The 15,400-nt window shown below is 39.4% G+C and overlaps 1 protein-coding gene across 3 annotated transcripts in view; it reads left to right on the top strand.

The window, feature by feature from the left end:
• LOC121871744 (protein scarlet-like) overlaps positions 1-11,047 on the top strand; it is a 46,978-nt gene extending 35,931 nt beyond the window's left edge. For 2 of the 3 annotated variants that reach the window (XM_042374159.1, XM_042374157.1), the window contains 8 exons: positions 39-246; positions 1,430-1,461; positions 6,688-6,793; positions 7,347-7,571; positions 8,243-8,378; positions 8,729-8,834; positions 9,150-9,250; positions 10,629-11,047. In XM_042374159.1, the coding sequence (XP_042230093.1) occupies positions 39-246; positions 1,430-1,461; positions 6,688-6,793; positions 7,347-7,571; positions 8,243-8,378; positions 8,729-8,834; positions 9,150-9,250; positions 10,629-10,801 (1,087 nt within the window). In that variant the 3' untranslated portion in view covers positions 10,802-11,047. The remainder of the gene's footprint in view (positions 1-38; positions 247-1,429; positions 1,462-6,687; positions 6,794-7,346; positions 7,572-8,242; positions 8,379-8,728; positions 8,835-9,149; positions 9,251-10,628) is intronic. The other variant, XM_042374158.1, reaches the window with a different exon arrangement.
• The last annotated feature ends 4,353 nt before the right edge of the window (positions 11,048-15,400 follow it).

Here is a 15,400-nt window from a genome sequence, read left to right as displayed (position 1 = left end):
TCATGTTGGGAGTAAATGTTGCACCTGTAAATATCCAGCCTAGGCCACAAGTGTCCAGCGACTTTCAACCCCGCTGACTACTACATCCACACGCTGGCGGTGCTGCCCGGCCACGAACACCGCTCCAGGGAACGTATCAAGAGGATCTGCGACAACTTTGCCGTCTCAGCCTACTGTAAGGACATAGACATCACCATACAGTACCAGGACAACATGTGCATCTCCAATTCTGACTCTGGTGGCAGTGTAAGATGTCTTAATGTTCTTTCACTTCTGTAAATTTGCCCTAATCTAACCTAACCTAATCTAATATCAAATTAACTTATCTGTGTTTCTAATATAATATAATATATAATATAATATAGGCCTAATACACCTCATTGATAAACAAATTATTATTTTTTCTGCAAACTTTCCGCTCATTTACACTGGTAAGTTGATTTCTTTTATTTATATATATATTTGTACTGTTAGAAGCAAATACTATGTAATAATTTTTGTTAACTCTCGTCTCCTCCAGTAGTCTTTATTACTGACGTAGATGAAGGGTCATTGTATAGAAAATACTTTAGGTCTTGTTTTATTAATTCTTGATTTATCTGAGTGTAGTTTGAGGACTTGTTCTCTCCTGAGAATACAAAACATGTTGTAATCTCACTAAGACGTTGATAATGAGAGTATCTTTCGCAAATATGTCCTGAGTTCGAACCCTGGCCCCTGACAGATGTGATAAGGGTGTTAGCCAGTATAACCCTCCCAAACACGGCAGGTTTCCGCTGGTTACAGTACAGTACAATACTGCGGTTTCCTTCTGTACAAGTACAGGACAATATAGTAGAAAAATAACTTAACAAAGAACAGACCAACCGAGCAAACGACTCTTTAGTTGATAAGTGGTGAAATAGTTAATTAAATTAGAAATAAATAATGTCAGATGAACTTACACTCAAATGTTGGATAAATTTTGTAAACCTACGTAACTTTTACAAATACAGACTGAGATGATCAGGTTGATTCTTCTACCAATAAAGCTTCACTGAGGTAGAGATGTGGTCATCAAGGCCAGACCTTGTATTAGAAGTAAAAGTAACATAAACTTGTATAAGATTTTTACAGGTGGAGTCAGACTTGTTTTAAAGGTTACCAAAAGAATGACTTAACAGCGACCCGACCTTCTGTAGTACTGTACTACAGGTGGGGTGGCCACAGCTGTAGTACAGTGAACAGCTGTGGTCACCACACCTGTAGTACAGTGTAGACAACTTTAAGACTATTTATGATGCTCACTTAACTTAACCTCTCAGATAGAACAGTATCAAAATGTTTAATCACCAGGAGAGACATAACCTGGGGTTGATCATGCAGCTCATCATGTATAGTAATTGTTTAGGTCTTATTTTGTCTTTTAATTTCTTCATTTCTCTTTCAGCATCAGGACGACGGCTTCTCCAGGAACATCCCGTAAGTGCATCTACAACCTGTCTGTGTGAGTGTGGTTTATTTTTTTGTAGGTGTAGATCTATACACAGTCTGCACCCCCTCCCACAACAACAACAATAACAACCATGAGGGATATGGTGATATGTGATTACTGCGGGGGGATGACGGATCTGGATGAGACAGGCCTGACCAATGCAACGTTTAGGAAGATGGTAACTGCCGTAAAGCATGAAGGCTTTTGCTGGTATTGCCCTGACTGCATAGTCAAGGTGAAAGGGGCGATTGCAAGCCATAAAGGAACGAGTTCCCTAGGGACGAAAATAGATGAAGTTGGAGTCTTGCTGGTTGCCAAACTAGAGCAAGTTGGGAAAGATATCCTTGCTAAGACTGAGGAAGTAGCCGATAGAATGAAGATGGTTGCTAAGAGGAGTTATGCTGAGGCATTAGCAGGGCCACGGGAGGGGGCGGAGAGTAATGCAGGATCAGAACAGGTTCTACAGCAGCTAGGGACTCTGAAGAAGTGTGTCAAAGAAATGATAATTAACGAACCTACTGTTAGGGGAGAGGAGGAACAACGGAAACGTTTCCAGCACAGGAACAATGTAACAGTTTTTGGAGTCCCAGAGAGCCAGGCGGAGGGAACTGAGAGTAAGGCAACACACGATAAGATGCAGTTTAAGAATATTTGTACAGAGGTTCTGAAGATGCCATCAACCCCACAGGATGTGAGGAGGCTGGGACAAAAGCAGGGGATAAGCCTCACCCCCTCAGGATCACACTAGTGAGTGAGGAGGAGAAATGGGAGGTTATTCGGCAGGCAAAAAACTTAGCAAGGAGCGAGGCATCTCGGAGTGTATTCATTCACCCAGATCGCACGGTAGTGCAGAGGAAACAGCACAAGAAGCGCCTGCAGGATATACTGCCAGATTCTGAGGTCACTAAGTCTAAGGGGATAACTTAACCCAATTCTTAATTTCTAAGGGTTGCTGTCACCAGACCCCCTCTGGGCAGTATGTAGCTCGTTAGGTAGCGGGCAGAGTGAACTAGGCATTGGGGTTAGGTTTTTCATTGACCAGATCGATAAGGGGAAAGAAGGGTGAAACCATAACATGTCTTAACTAATTTATTCCTTATAAAACATACTGCATTCCGTTAAAATACACGTGAGTTGGTCTTCCTCAGAAGAACAACGATGATTCTGGTTAACCTGCTCGACAACAGACGTCTTACATTAGTTGCGTGTCATCCACCTACTTATTGCATAACAATGAGTGACCTCCTTACCTCGGTCATCCCTTCTTACAATAACACTCAACACGTCAGACTGCTCCACCTGTATGGAATATAGCCCCTTAGGTTATCCTACATAATAGCACCAGCTCACCTCACCTCACCTGTTACACTCCACACCTGCAAGTATGGGACTCCTTGTAATTTCTAGGTACACATATTAGGCACCTCGTTCGCACACCGCCCTCGGTGGGTAGAGATGAGGGCTTCACCAAGAGACATACCAGTACTGTTTCTACGCCTGGTATTATAGGTCGCTCCAAGTGACGACCGCGGAGTTTCTCAACATTCCGTTATATATTTCCACTCATGTGTGGTGTAATGCCGGGAATACACAGGTTCACAGTGGATTAGCATAGCTGTGAGTAGTCATCTCACATGGTCGGACGCTCAAGGGGGTAATGGCCGTCGTGCTGGCGAGTTCAGAGCACGCGGGGGACCTGAGTTGATGAAAGGAGCAGGCACGTCTGAGAAATAATGAGTGATGGGCCGTGATCACCCACCCCCAACACAGTACTATGTCACTTTATACATCAGGCAAAGTTTTATCTGTAATAACTTCTATATAAGTCTCTTTTTTTAGGGCTGAATCATCAAGGTCTGTCTCTTTCACGAGTGTGGGGAAATGAACAGCCAATTGTGCAATTTATTTAACATTTCACTGCGGAGACAGAGCAACTTTTGGGTCCATAATAGTAAGCTGTGCTAGGACACTATCTTCTTCTAGGGGAAATCTCTTCCTTATTTGCACACACAGTTCTGCTAACAATTTCTGACAGTCAACAAGGAACCTTTCTTTAATTTCCCCTCGTGGTTCTTTCAGTAGCAAAGCTTCACATCTTCCAGCCGGATACTGACCGCCAACTGAACCTGCCCAGAGTCCGTACAGTCGTGTCCACTCCCGGCCCTCCCTTGCTGAACTTCAATGATGAAAAACTAGTCCATGACTTATATTTTATCATCAATCACAATCACCGTGTATATTTTTGTCTCGTTTCTAATCGATTAAGTATAATTACGTTTTATTATATACTATATTATTGCAGAGCACGCATCAAAATATTATGTTTCGATACACTTAACAAAAACTCCAAGATTTATTGGATTCTAAGGCAAAAACTCCAAGACTCCAAGGTCGAAGCAAAAAACCCAAGATCTAGTAGAAAAACCCAAAGAGTGGCAACACTGGGCACGTCTGAAGGCCGATGCCCCCCGCTCCTCCCACCGACTTAGGCCTACAGTTTCCAAACTTTAATTTTTACTTTGATTTCTTATGGATCTCATATGAACACTTTCCCGTTTATTGTGACCTGGTGTCTTATAAATACATATTTTAATCCTAACTTACATACTAGAATACGGTTCAGATTTGACAGTTCTTGGGGAAATTAATTGGGCTATATCAACAATTCTCACCTGTAGGCTGGGCACAAAGGACGCTACCCTATAGGCCTATAGTTTCCAATCTTTAATTTTCACTTTGAATTCTTATGGTTCTCACATCTCCATTTTCCTATCTATTGTGACCTCATGCTTTATAAATACATATCTTAATCCTTTGAAGCATAGTTTCTGGATCACTTCCAACACTTCACATAGTTTTGATACCTTTATCCTTTTTCCAGATCATTGTTCTCATGTATTTTCATCTGATATCTACGGAAGTTATGTTCATTATACATTCACAGACGTAAATCGTATGACCTTCAAACCACAATCTACACTTAGCCCGGATAGTACACTAACCCGGATCAATTGGACTCTCGCAACCATCCTATAGATACCTTGAGTTCTCCTTAATGCTATGAGTACCTACAATTAATATTATATACCCGTAGTTGGGTACAATTCATCAAATAATTCCGTAACATTCATAAGTTGAGTTATTCCTTATCAATGTTTCCCGTTTTCTGAGATTCTACAAGCGCGGGGGATTTGAATGTTATGTAGCGTAATATGAATTAAAGGGGGTCTTTAGGAATGACAATGATGTGCGCAGTACAGGGCCACTGTCTGTTTTTCTTCTCAGCACCACGAGAACTCTCAATTTTATGCTTGCCAGCCATTTTAAAGAGAATTACAAACAAAAATTTTGTCAGTACACAACGCTATCACTAACAACAACGACGGCCAAACACCTACCCAGCGGGCTACGTCGTGGCTGCTGTACACCACGAGGCGGCCCAGCCCAAGCTATCGTATGGCGTCACATTACAACCAAACGTCGGGACTCGAAAATACGTAATGTGAAAAATATTTTATACGACCATGGCCGTCGTATGACCGGGTTTTCGTAAATCTAGGAGAGACTGTAGTAGTAGTAAACAACAAGGCCCCAAGAGGTGATACCATCTTACAGTCAACCGAGGGAACAACACAGGGGGACCCTGTTGCAATGGCAATGTATGCAATAGGCCTATCAGTGCTCCAACAAGAAATAAAATTTGAAACAACTGAGGCCAAACAAGTGGCGTATGCTGACGACCTTACAGGAGCAGGAAAAATGGAGGACATCAAAATGTGGTGGGACTTGGCAACATCGCGAGGTCCACAAATAGGGTACCACCCAAACGCCAGCAAGTCCTTCCTCATCGTGAAGCCAGAACATTATGAACGGGCAAAGGAGGTTTTTGGCGGAAGTGAAGTCAAAATAACTAAGGACGGTCAAAGACATCTAGGCGCAGTAATTGGAACTACGGACTTCAAGACCGAGTACGTAGCGGGAAAGGTGAATGAGTGGGTTAGTGAAATCCAAGCTCTGTCTGAGATTGCTAACACAGAGCCACATGCGGCTTTCGCTGCATTCACCCATGGAGTCAAGCATCGTTGGAACTACCTGATGCGTACTATCCCTTGTGTCGGACCCCTCCTCCACCCTCTGGAAGAAGCTATCAGTGTCAAGTTCATTCCCAAATTAGTGAAACACACTCACTTAACCCCAGCAGAAAGAGCACTTCTTGCACTTCCATCAAGACTGGGAGGGATGGGACTAACCAATCCAGAGGAGATTGCAGCCACCGAACATCAAAATTCACTTAAGCTCACGGCAGCCCTCACGGACTACATAATAGCCCAAAACGCAACAGGGGAGGTCGTGACCCAAAGAAGTAAACGAGATTCGTAGGTCCATTACGACAGATCGACAGCACTGCCAAAATGATAAGTTGCAGCAACTGTTGCTGCAGGTTCCAGAAAATTTGAAAAAAAAGTAGCTATAGCGCAGGAGGTGGGCGCCTCGAACTGGTTAACTACGTTACCGATAAGGGCAAATGGTTTCAGTCTTAACAAACAAGAATTTACAGATGCCAATGCTCTAAGGTACGGTCGGCCAGTAGAAGGTTTGCCCTCCCAATGCGTGTGTGGCTCTTCCTATGACGGCGATCACGCCATGGTGTGCAAAAAAGGGGGCTTCATATGCATGAGGCATGATGAAGTAAGGGATCTCACAGCAAATATGTTGAAGGAAATCTGCCGGGATGTCATGGTAGAACCGACCCTCCTTCCATTGGATGGTGAGATCCTCCAACATAGGACTTCAAACACATCTAACGAAGCCCATGTTGACGTCAGTGCTCGAGGATTCTGGACGCGAAGGTGTGGCTATTGGGGGAGGCTGGAGGCAAGGTTAAAAAAAAAAAAAAGTAGTAGTAGTAGTAATAGTAGTAGTAGTAGTAGTGTGTGTGGTTCAGAACCTTCTTTACTTCATCCACCTACAATAAATTGAAGGTATCTTGTAAGTTGGTCAAGTCATGGGACAATTACATATTATCCTCATGTACATCTATCATGTCAAGATACTCAATTGACTAGTTGTTTAATTTGTTACTTTCTACTTAGTTATAAGCAAATGTGATTGTGTTGTAGTGTAAAAATGATTGTTTTAGCAAGGCTTATAATGTCCAGTAGTGTGGACAACTTAGGCAAAGATGAGAATCTTAGACTGTGTTGACCCTGCAGACAGAAGCCCGGGTGGGTGGTGCAGCTGTGGTGGTTAACATGGCGCTCACTCGTTGACTCCTACAGGAACCCTGCCATCCACTCTATCAGGATATTGCAGAAGATCGTGAGTGTTGCTCATTCCACCATTCCTCTCGTCTGTCGCATTCAGTCAGATACATTCAGATTCCTTCTAATTTTTGAACTTTCATTAAATTTCCTGGATAATATCAAAATGTTAAAGCTTCTGTATTTTTATATAAAGAATGTGATAACCAACACTAGGGTCTGTGAGGTAGCCCTTTATGTGGCCTTTGATAATACTTAGGGAGAAGTAATTCTTTCAGGTCAATAGAGTTTGACAAATTCCTGTTTCAGTTGTGGATGAGATCATGCTGCTTCTCCTTAACTAGTTCTCTTCCATTTTGTTGTGGTGTCATACAGTGAGCTGTACTGTATTGTGTTGGGGAATATCGACCTCCAGGCGGACATTTTGTTAATATTTTTTCTCCATGTTAAGAAGCTCTCACTTTAGAACAACCATTTTCATAGCATTAATTAAATACTGTAATAGGAACACAAGAGTATGAGTACTGTATTACACAAATAATTGTTGTAGTTCTGCAGTATTAGTTGATCAACATAATTTTGATGACTTTAACGTCCTATCTCCCGGACAGCTTATTGCCTTCTTGGTGGGAGTCTGTTACACAAATGTCAAGCTGAACCAGGCGGGCATCCAGGACATAGAAGGTGTCCTCTTCATCTTCATCACCGAGAACACATTTCCTTCCCTTTATGGAGTTCTTAACATCTTCCCCCAAGAGATGCCGCTCTTCCTCAGGGAGTACAAGAATGGCATTTATCGGGCAGACACTTACTACCTGGCCAAGATGATTGCCCTCGTAAGTGTTGTAATTATCTGGGAGTATTAATCGTGTGTTGGCAGTTTGTCAGTTTTCTCTACTATAGGAGTTTATTTGTATGACTCAGACTTACTGAATGTATCATGATTCTCATTGTCCAGCCAATGGTCTTAGCTGTAAAGAATGTTAAGTTTCTCCAAAGATAAAATTAAAGTTAATAAAAGTAGTCATCATACACACAACAGATGTCATACCTTAAAGATTCAACAAGAGTCGACTGTAAACAGCAAAGCTCACCTTTGGGTGTACAGTATTTTTTCACCAGGCACCTTCTTTCAGGGATTGTGAACTTGCACCAAATTTGACAGGTTTCATCAATATGTGACAAGTTCCACATTGTAAACTTTTGGTGGAGATCATGACCAAGTGTTGCCATGATATTGTATCAAAAGTTTTTCAAGGGATAAAGAAAATGATGAGATGAGAAAATTTCCAGCATTATTATACAGGGGGTATATTAAAAGCATCACTAGTTTTATATCTATCCGGCCATGGTATAACGGTTTGCTGGAAGGGTTTGCATCTGCTTGGCTTTTTTCCTTCAAATTATAATATAATTTTCAGCAGCTTCAAAGTATTAAGATGTCTGGAGATTTAAATAAAGAAAATGCAGTAAGTGTTAACATCCTATTTAAGAAAATGTTCTCCAGATTCCAGGTTTTGTGGTTGACCCGGTGGTGTTCTGCCTCATTTGCTACTGGATGGTGGGGCTTCAGCGCCATGCATACCACTTCTTTATGACGGTCCTTGTCACCATCTTCACAGCCAACACTGCTTCAGCTTGTGGTAAGATATGGTGATGAAATTGTTTCCCATTATCATATGAACTATAGTACAGTACAGGTATTGTCAAAGTCCCATTATTTACATTATTTCTGGAACAGCTTCGATAAATAGGGCATTAAGACTCGATTCGTCCTACAACACCTCTATTGGTCACGGTATAATGTTCCGTTAGATATCTTAATGATAAGACCTCTTGGTGCCATATGCTGTTAATGTAAGTAAACTTATCATACCTGTAAAAAAAAGTTATTCTAATGTCATCATGTTGCTTTAATCTTGAAACACCACCAAAAGTTCCTGTTGAAAATCACTTTGTCAAAAACAGTACTGACACATTCCCCACCTCACAGGTTCAATGTTCTCAGCCATGTTTGAGAGCATACCCTACATTATGCTGTTCCTCATACCTTTTGATGTGGTGCTTCTCATCTCCGGTGGCCTCTTCATTAACCTCTCGTAAGTACAAGCGGCCTCTTTTATTAACCTCCTTGGGGACATATGGAACTAGAAGCAGAATTTTCCAAGTACAGTATCATTACTACATCCAGATACTGTACACTATAGCATTACTAACACTGTTGGCAGGATACTTTGTGTAGTAATCTTCTCAAACACAATTTATCTCGCATTCCTCCACTCCTCATCCTCTTGTCATTCATTTATTGGTATTTCTAATTGGATATTTTCATTTCTTCTTAGCAATGTTGAATTTCATGATCCAGTACAGTCCACAGCCAGTACTACTGTATTAAGATTCTTATTTATCTTCAGAACAATGCCTTGGTTTATTGGATGGGTCAAATACCTCTCCTGGTTCATGTACAGCAATGAAGCTCTGACCATTACACAGTGGGCCGACGTAAAAAACATTAGTGAGTATTGTATACCTTTAATTTATTTTTATTTGTAAGTGTTATCAGGGAGATTCTAAATGCAGTAACTTGTTCTTCTTGATTACAAAGATCTTCAGGTTTTTCACTAGCTTGAGATGAAGTCTGTATACGGTATTCCAAAGAAAACATGTATGTCTATTTTTCCCAGGCAGGTCAGTGTGAGGGTTTGTGCTTCAATTTCTGTTTACACTCATTAGGTAATTTGATGAATATATGTGTACACCCTTGCACTGCACACTAAAGTACACTGCAAAGAAATTTTCACTTTTTCACACAAGGTTGACAATGGATCACATGACTAACACAGCCATCAGCACTGTATCTCTAACTGTGTCCATCACTGGCACCAAACTTCTTACAGGAATACACAGAGGGCTGTAAATGACATTCTTTTATTCATGCCAGGTTGCCAAGTACAGTACAGATATGTGAACCAATGCTTAAAATTCAATCTAAAGATGTTAAGTGATTCACAATAGCAATTAATAATCGCATTACTGTACATAAGCATTGAACACGATGAAAGGCAGACAAGTTACTGAACTGTAGTCAGTAATTTTAATGTTGTAAACAAAATAAAACTTATGGATAAACTCCTACTACAGGTATTTTTTACTGCAATGTGCGGCTGTAACTTTGTAAGGTTGGGAATGGTGAGGGGAGGGTGTGGAGCTGTGACGTCCTCCCTTCTTAACCTAACACACCTATGATACGAAAATAATCATAAAACCTTAAAGATTTTCATCCTATGATGGCATGAGTGTGTAAAGTGTGAGGGTTAGTGTGATGTTGTGCCAACCTCCATCACTCTGTCCCCCACCAAAGATAAACATATAATTTACAAACACAAAGACTTTTCACATTCTTGAACAAGTATCTGTCCCATATAGTTCATCTATGATTGTTAGAGATATTTATACAGTACAAAGCATCATTCAAGTTTGTACAGTACTGGTAGGCATGTACACAAACAGTGATGGTGGATAAACTGTGGTAAACAGTGAGTAAATTGAATCTCTGATGGATGCAAGGTTATATTGATCATAGAGGTGGAGGAAGAGATATAAACTTTGTTACTCCAGAACTTCCACTGTTCTAGATCATTAGTCTGGTAAGTGAAGAAAGTACTATTTATAACTTCAGCTTTGATATACAGTACAGTATATTATTAAGGATGAGGATAATATAACAAACAAAATAAAAAATAATATCACTACCTTATTTTTGGGAAGTTCTCAACAAAGAAGTCTGAGGAGAGCACAACCAATTCAGTCCGACAGAGTGTACAGATTTATACACAGCTGCAAAGAAAAAAATTAACACAAATAGTGGATATAAGATTATTTTCTTCCCACAGCTTGTGAAATGCCACCCGGTGTCCCCTGTATCAAGAACGGTCAACAGGTGATACAAGAATATGCCTTTAAAGCTTCACATCTTTCATATGACTTTGCACTGTTGGCGCTTCTCTACACAGGCTTCCACGTACTCGGTTTTATTGGTTTGTACTTGAGAGCGAGGAAAAAGTAGAAAATAAAGAAGACTTAATATTTAGATTTATAAAAACATGCTCAATGTTATTTCATCTCTGTTAAAGAAGTTTATAAGCATCAGTAAAGCACCAACCATCACCATCAAGTACAGTATTAAGAGTTATTAATTTTTATTATAGAAATGAGTGCTTTAATTTATACAACAGTTTTTGTGTTCTAGTACAGTATGTTGTCTTCGTATACATTCATATTTTTGAAAAATAAACAAAAATGTAAAGTCTTGTGCCAGTATTTCTCTTCAGTCCTTTCCAAACAGTGATTAATTTTAAATAAGTTATTATAAGGACTGTGATAAGCAGAAGTGTACAGTAGACAGATCTCCATAATCATTGATATTTTATGGCCATTTTCCATGCTTGTGTGGGTTAGCCAGATATTGAATGATATACAGTACTGGTAAACTGTTCGATAATTAATTACATGTACAGTATTTTCTTGGTTTAACAAACTAATTCGAGCCGCCCTTTTCCGTTTTATAAAAAATTTCGCTAAATCGAATTTCTGTTATTTTCGGTCGATTTAGCGAACTAGTTCACTAAATCATGCGTGATTCCGTTAAATTCCTCCACTTTGTGCGTGGGGTTTGTTTACATCTGCTCAGTATGTGCTCTACTGCCACCGTGTGTGTTGTTCACTGCTACCCATCGTTCAACTAACTACTGTACTGTGCTTAAGACATCATGCCGAAAGTCTCTCAAAAGTTTCGGAAAGAGAGCGGTGTGGGCAAGAAAGTAAAAATAGTGCAGCTACCAATTTGAAAAAGTTTGGAATTATAGAAAAAATTTACAACAAACACCAAACCCCCAAGTTTAAGGTAAGTCATGAATAATGTTTCTAATGTTTCTATGTACCTATCATGTGTCTGAGGTGTCTCTATAGGTGTGAGCGTATTAACAGAATTAATCTTGATATAGTGAACTACAGTAGTTCACTAAACTAAGTGAAAATATCGGAAAAAATTCCTTCCGCTAAATCAAGAGTTTGTGCTATCAGATTCCATTAAATCGAGAGTATAGTGTACATGTACTCTATCTAAAATGACCCCCAAAACTGAGCAAAGATATTCCCAACCATTCCCCACCTGTGAGCTATGTTAAGGTTATGGTAATTTTTCAGCTCATAATTTGAGTAGATACTGTACAGTACTCTACAGTATATGTAAATTACTTCTTATTTTTACTCAGTTACTTACACCTTCAATCTTACATACGGAAAGTGAAAAAATAAATAAACAGTAATTATAAGGTGGTGTATAAAGATATAAAGCATTTCTCAACTCGTAATTTCAGGTAGATACAGTGGCAGCGCCAAGGGGTGGCTTGGGGGGCTGCAGTCTCCCCATAATCTCCATCAGCCCCCAAAAGCCACACTCAAATAATAATAAGGCGCTTTTTTGGAATAGCGTTCCCCAAAAATTTATCATACCTTGTGACTCCACCACAGAACATAATTCTTCCACCACTAGCAGCAAGCACAAATCATAAGGCTGTGGCTGGCTGTACAACGATTTAGAATAAAAATTATCGTCTAGGAAATTATTCAACATCTGGGCAGCTCTATGTCGTACGCAAGTTTTCATATTAATTTCTGCACAATTAAAATCCACGACTATCACGGTATGATTTCTGCGGATTATTTCTAATTACTTGCGTAACTAAAGCAGTTTGGAGAGCATACTCAGCTTTATATACACATTTAAAAAAAAATCCAAACATGACACAGTTGGTGTATGAATAGTAAAAAATTTAAACATGTAGTGACGTCATCATGGAAATATATATTTAAAAGAACCGTCAAAAACAGCTTGTTTATATTTTCAGAAAAGACGTGATTTGCATCAGTTAAAAGAACATCCACTACAAGATTAATTAATTTATGAATGCTATTAGCTCTTGGGTCAATATAAAAAACTATAGAGGAAAAGAGGTAATGAATTTGTGTTTGAATTCAATACTCAATCATTTGAAGTTTATATGATATTAGAATATTTCCATGATAACGTCTACTCTAATACAAGTTGTTTATTTTGGTATTCTAATTCTTTTCCTTCATGTGTGTTAACCTTCAGGGAGACATTATTAATTGTATAATAGTGAATGTATTGTTTTTGTGTTATATATATATATATATATATATATATATTTGTATAAGTCTTTGGGTCATATCTTCATAATATGTTTATCAATCATGGTCATTATTGGGGAAATATGACTTGGTTTACTGTTAGGAGTGAGCTAAGGTGAACTGTATGTTATTTTAAATAAATCAAATGTATTTAATGATCATATGATTTGCGTTTGTGCAAACGCAGCTTCGAGACAAGTCCCGTAGCCCCCCTTCCAACCAGATTGCCACCCCTATATAGAAATTCTGGAGCCGCTGCTGGGTGGATACATGTAATTTTCTTCATTTCCTTTACTCAGTACATGCACACACACTCCTACATACACAAACTGCAAAATAAATAATTAATAATCATGAGGTATAAAGTTTGATGTATCTGTGGGTTTCCATCCAGGAAGCTGTGTGGTGAATGTGGGGAGGTCAGAGGGTCTGTGGCAGAGCACCGGTACTAAGGACGATGTTGTATGCCAAGGTGAGTACCAGGGGCGACTGAGACACAATTTGAACACTAATTTGTATAATTTTAACTTTTTTTATACTTTCATTACTACGTTAATGGTGTTTATGTGCCTACAATTTTAAGTTTTAATGTTACAGTGTACAGTACAGTTAAAGCTAGTTTTTAAGGGTGAATCTAGTGATCTGAACAGAGGCTTCACAGCCAGTTACAGAGGGTTTACTGTACAGAAATGGTACTCCAAATTCCAGTAAAAACCCTATTCAGCAACCCCCTAGATCACAAGTATGCTGGATAAATGGTTCCATACCTGTATATACTATACAGTAAACCTTCACCAACTCATTCTAAATGGTAGAAAGGGCAGTCCAAGAAAGCCAGAGTCCAACCAAGGTCTGAGAACCAAGGGCAATTAAGTCAGAGATACTGTAGAAGAATGAATCCGAGTCCGACCTGAGTTTGAGAATATAAGAGCAACAGTCTGGGATGGGACATACACCATAAGAGGCTGATCATCTGAAAATACAATGAAGGATGAATAAAAACAAACGGATGATCACAGTAATGACCAGACGCCCCCAACCTCCAGTACGTTTACACATGAATTTTCATCTGTTACCTATCAGCTCTCATTAAGCTTAAATTAAATCTGATTACACCACTGTACAGTATCCTCACTAAAGACAATATATACTCTACACTATGGGTTAAACTGAACAAAATATATAAAACTGATAAAGATGTTTTTGTTTACCTTACTAAATGCTCTAAATGGTAGACTCGGTAATGGAAGTAGACGACGCACTTGTGATGTTCAGGTACACTTGAGGCACTTGTACAGAACAGCATGTTAATGGTTTAGCACTTTAATTTAAACTGAATAGTAATAATTTTCTATTTAAACAATATAGGTACTGTACTGTATGTGGTTCGTTTCACATAGCATATTACAGTTAATATTAACTGTACACTCTTAATATTACTGTAGAAACACGAGACGTTGAGTGGTAGGGGAAACCATCACAGCACAAAAAGTTTGTAGTAAACTACTAATGGTTCACGTAAATGAGTGTAGATAGAGAGGCGCAGTGCACTGGTGATATGTATGAATGCAGGACTCAGACTGAGGTATGTGCTGCATGAGTGCAACACCCACGTATGTACCAACTCACAAACCATCTGGATTGATGCATAATTTTCTGGACTTTTTCAAATATTTCTAATAAATATAGGGGCAGTCCGGAGCACCTCGGAGAGTCCGAAAAAGTGAATTCCGATATATTGAAATACAATTTATCAAGGTTTTACTGTGTGTAGGTATATACAGTAGTCCCTTGCCAACCACAGGGGTTAGGTTCCTGAAAGAACCATGGTTAGCAAATCTGCAATTGGCAAGACTGAAGGCTTATGGGAAATAGGGGGTTAGGGTCCATGGCCGTGGATAACACCCGTCAAAGCCTGTTGTCTGCTCCTTCATTAAATAACACCTGTAATGTACATTTAATTACATTTGATTCATACACATATGAATTAGCTTAATATAAATTGAACATTAATATAAATTTTACAATACACCTCCGTGGAGACAGCCTGTTGTTATAAAATAAGACCAATTGCTCATATAGAATGTGCAAAAAAAAATGATTATCCTAAAGTCCAAAAAACCGAGAGAAAAAACATTTCTTACATTCACAGGAGTTAGCCACAATCACGGGAGGGGGGAGAGGGAGGGAGGTCCTGACTTCTGTGTCCTTAGTGAATTGATTGCCAAATAACAATACAGGATTTTTTCTTTTCCTATATTTATTTGTATTTTTTTAATTCCTCACATTTACTGTAGAATACATCAGACTGCGGAGGGATAAGGATGCCACACTGCTGCACAGATACTGTACTACAAAGTCAATGCTGTGGTTAGTGTAATGGTAGACGGTAGACCCTTGCCATTTGCGATTTCGACGATTCGCAGTAAGCAGATGGTGGCTAGCTTGTGAG

The sequence above is a fragment of the Homarus americanus genome, unplaced genomic scaffold (assembly GCF_018991925.1).
Source record: "Homarus americanus isolate GMGI-L3 unplaced genomic scaffold, GMGI_Hamer_2.0 scaffold39675, whole genome shotgun sequence".
NCBI lineage: Eukaryota > Metazoa > Arthropoda > Malacostraca > Decapoda > Nephropidae > Homarus > Homarus americanus.
Note: the sequence above shows the minus strand (reverse complement) of the source record. Positions and strands in the feature narration are given on the sequence as shown.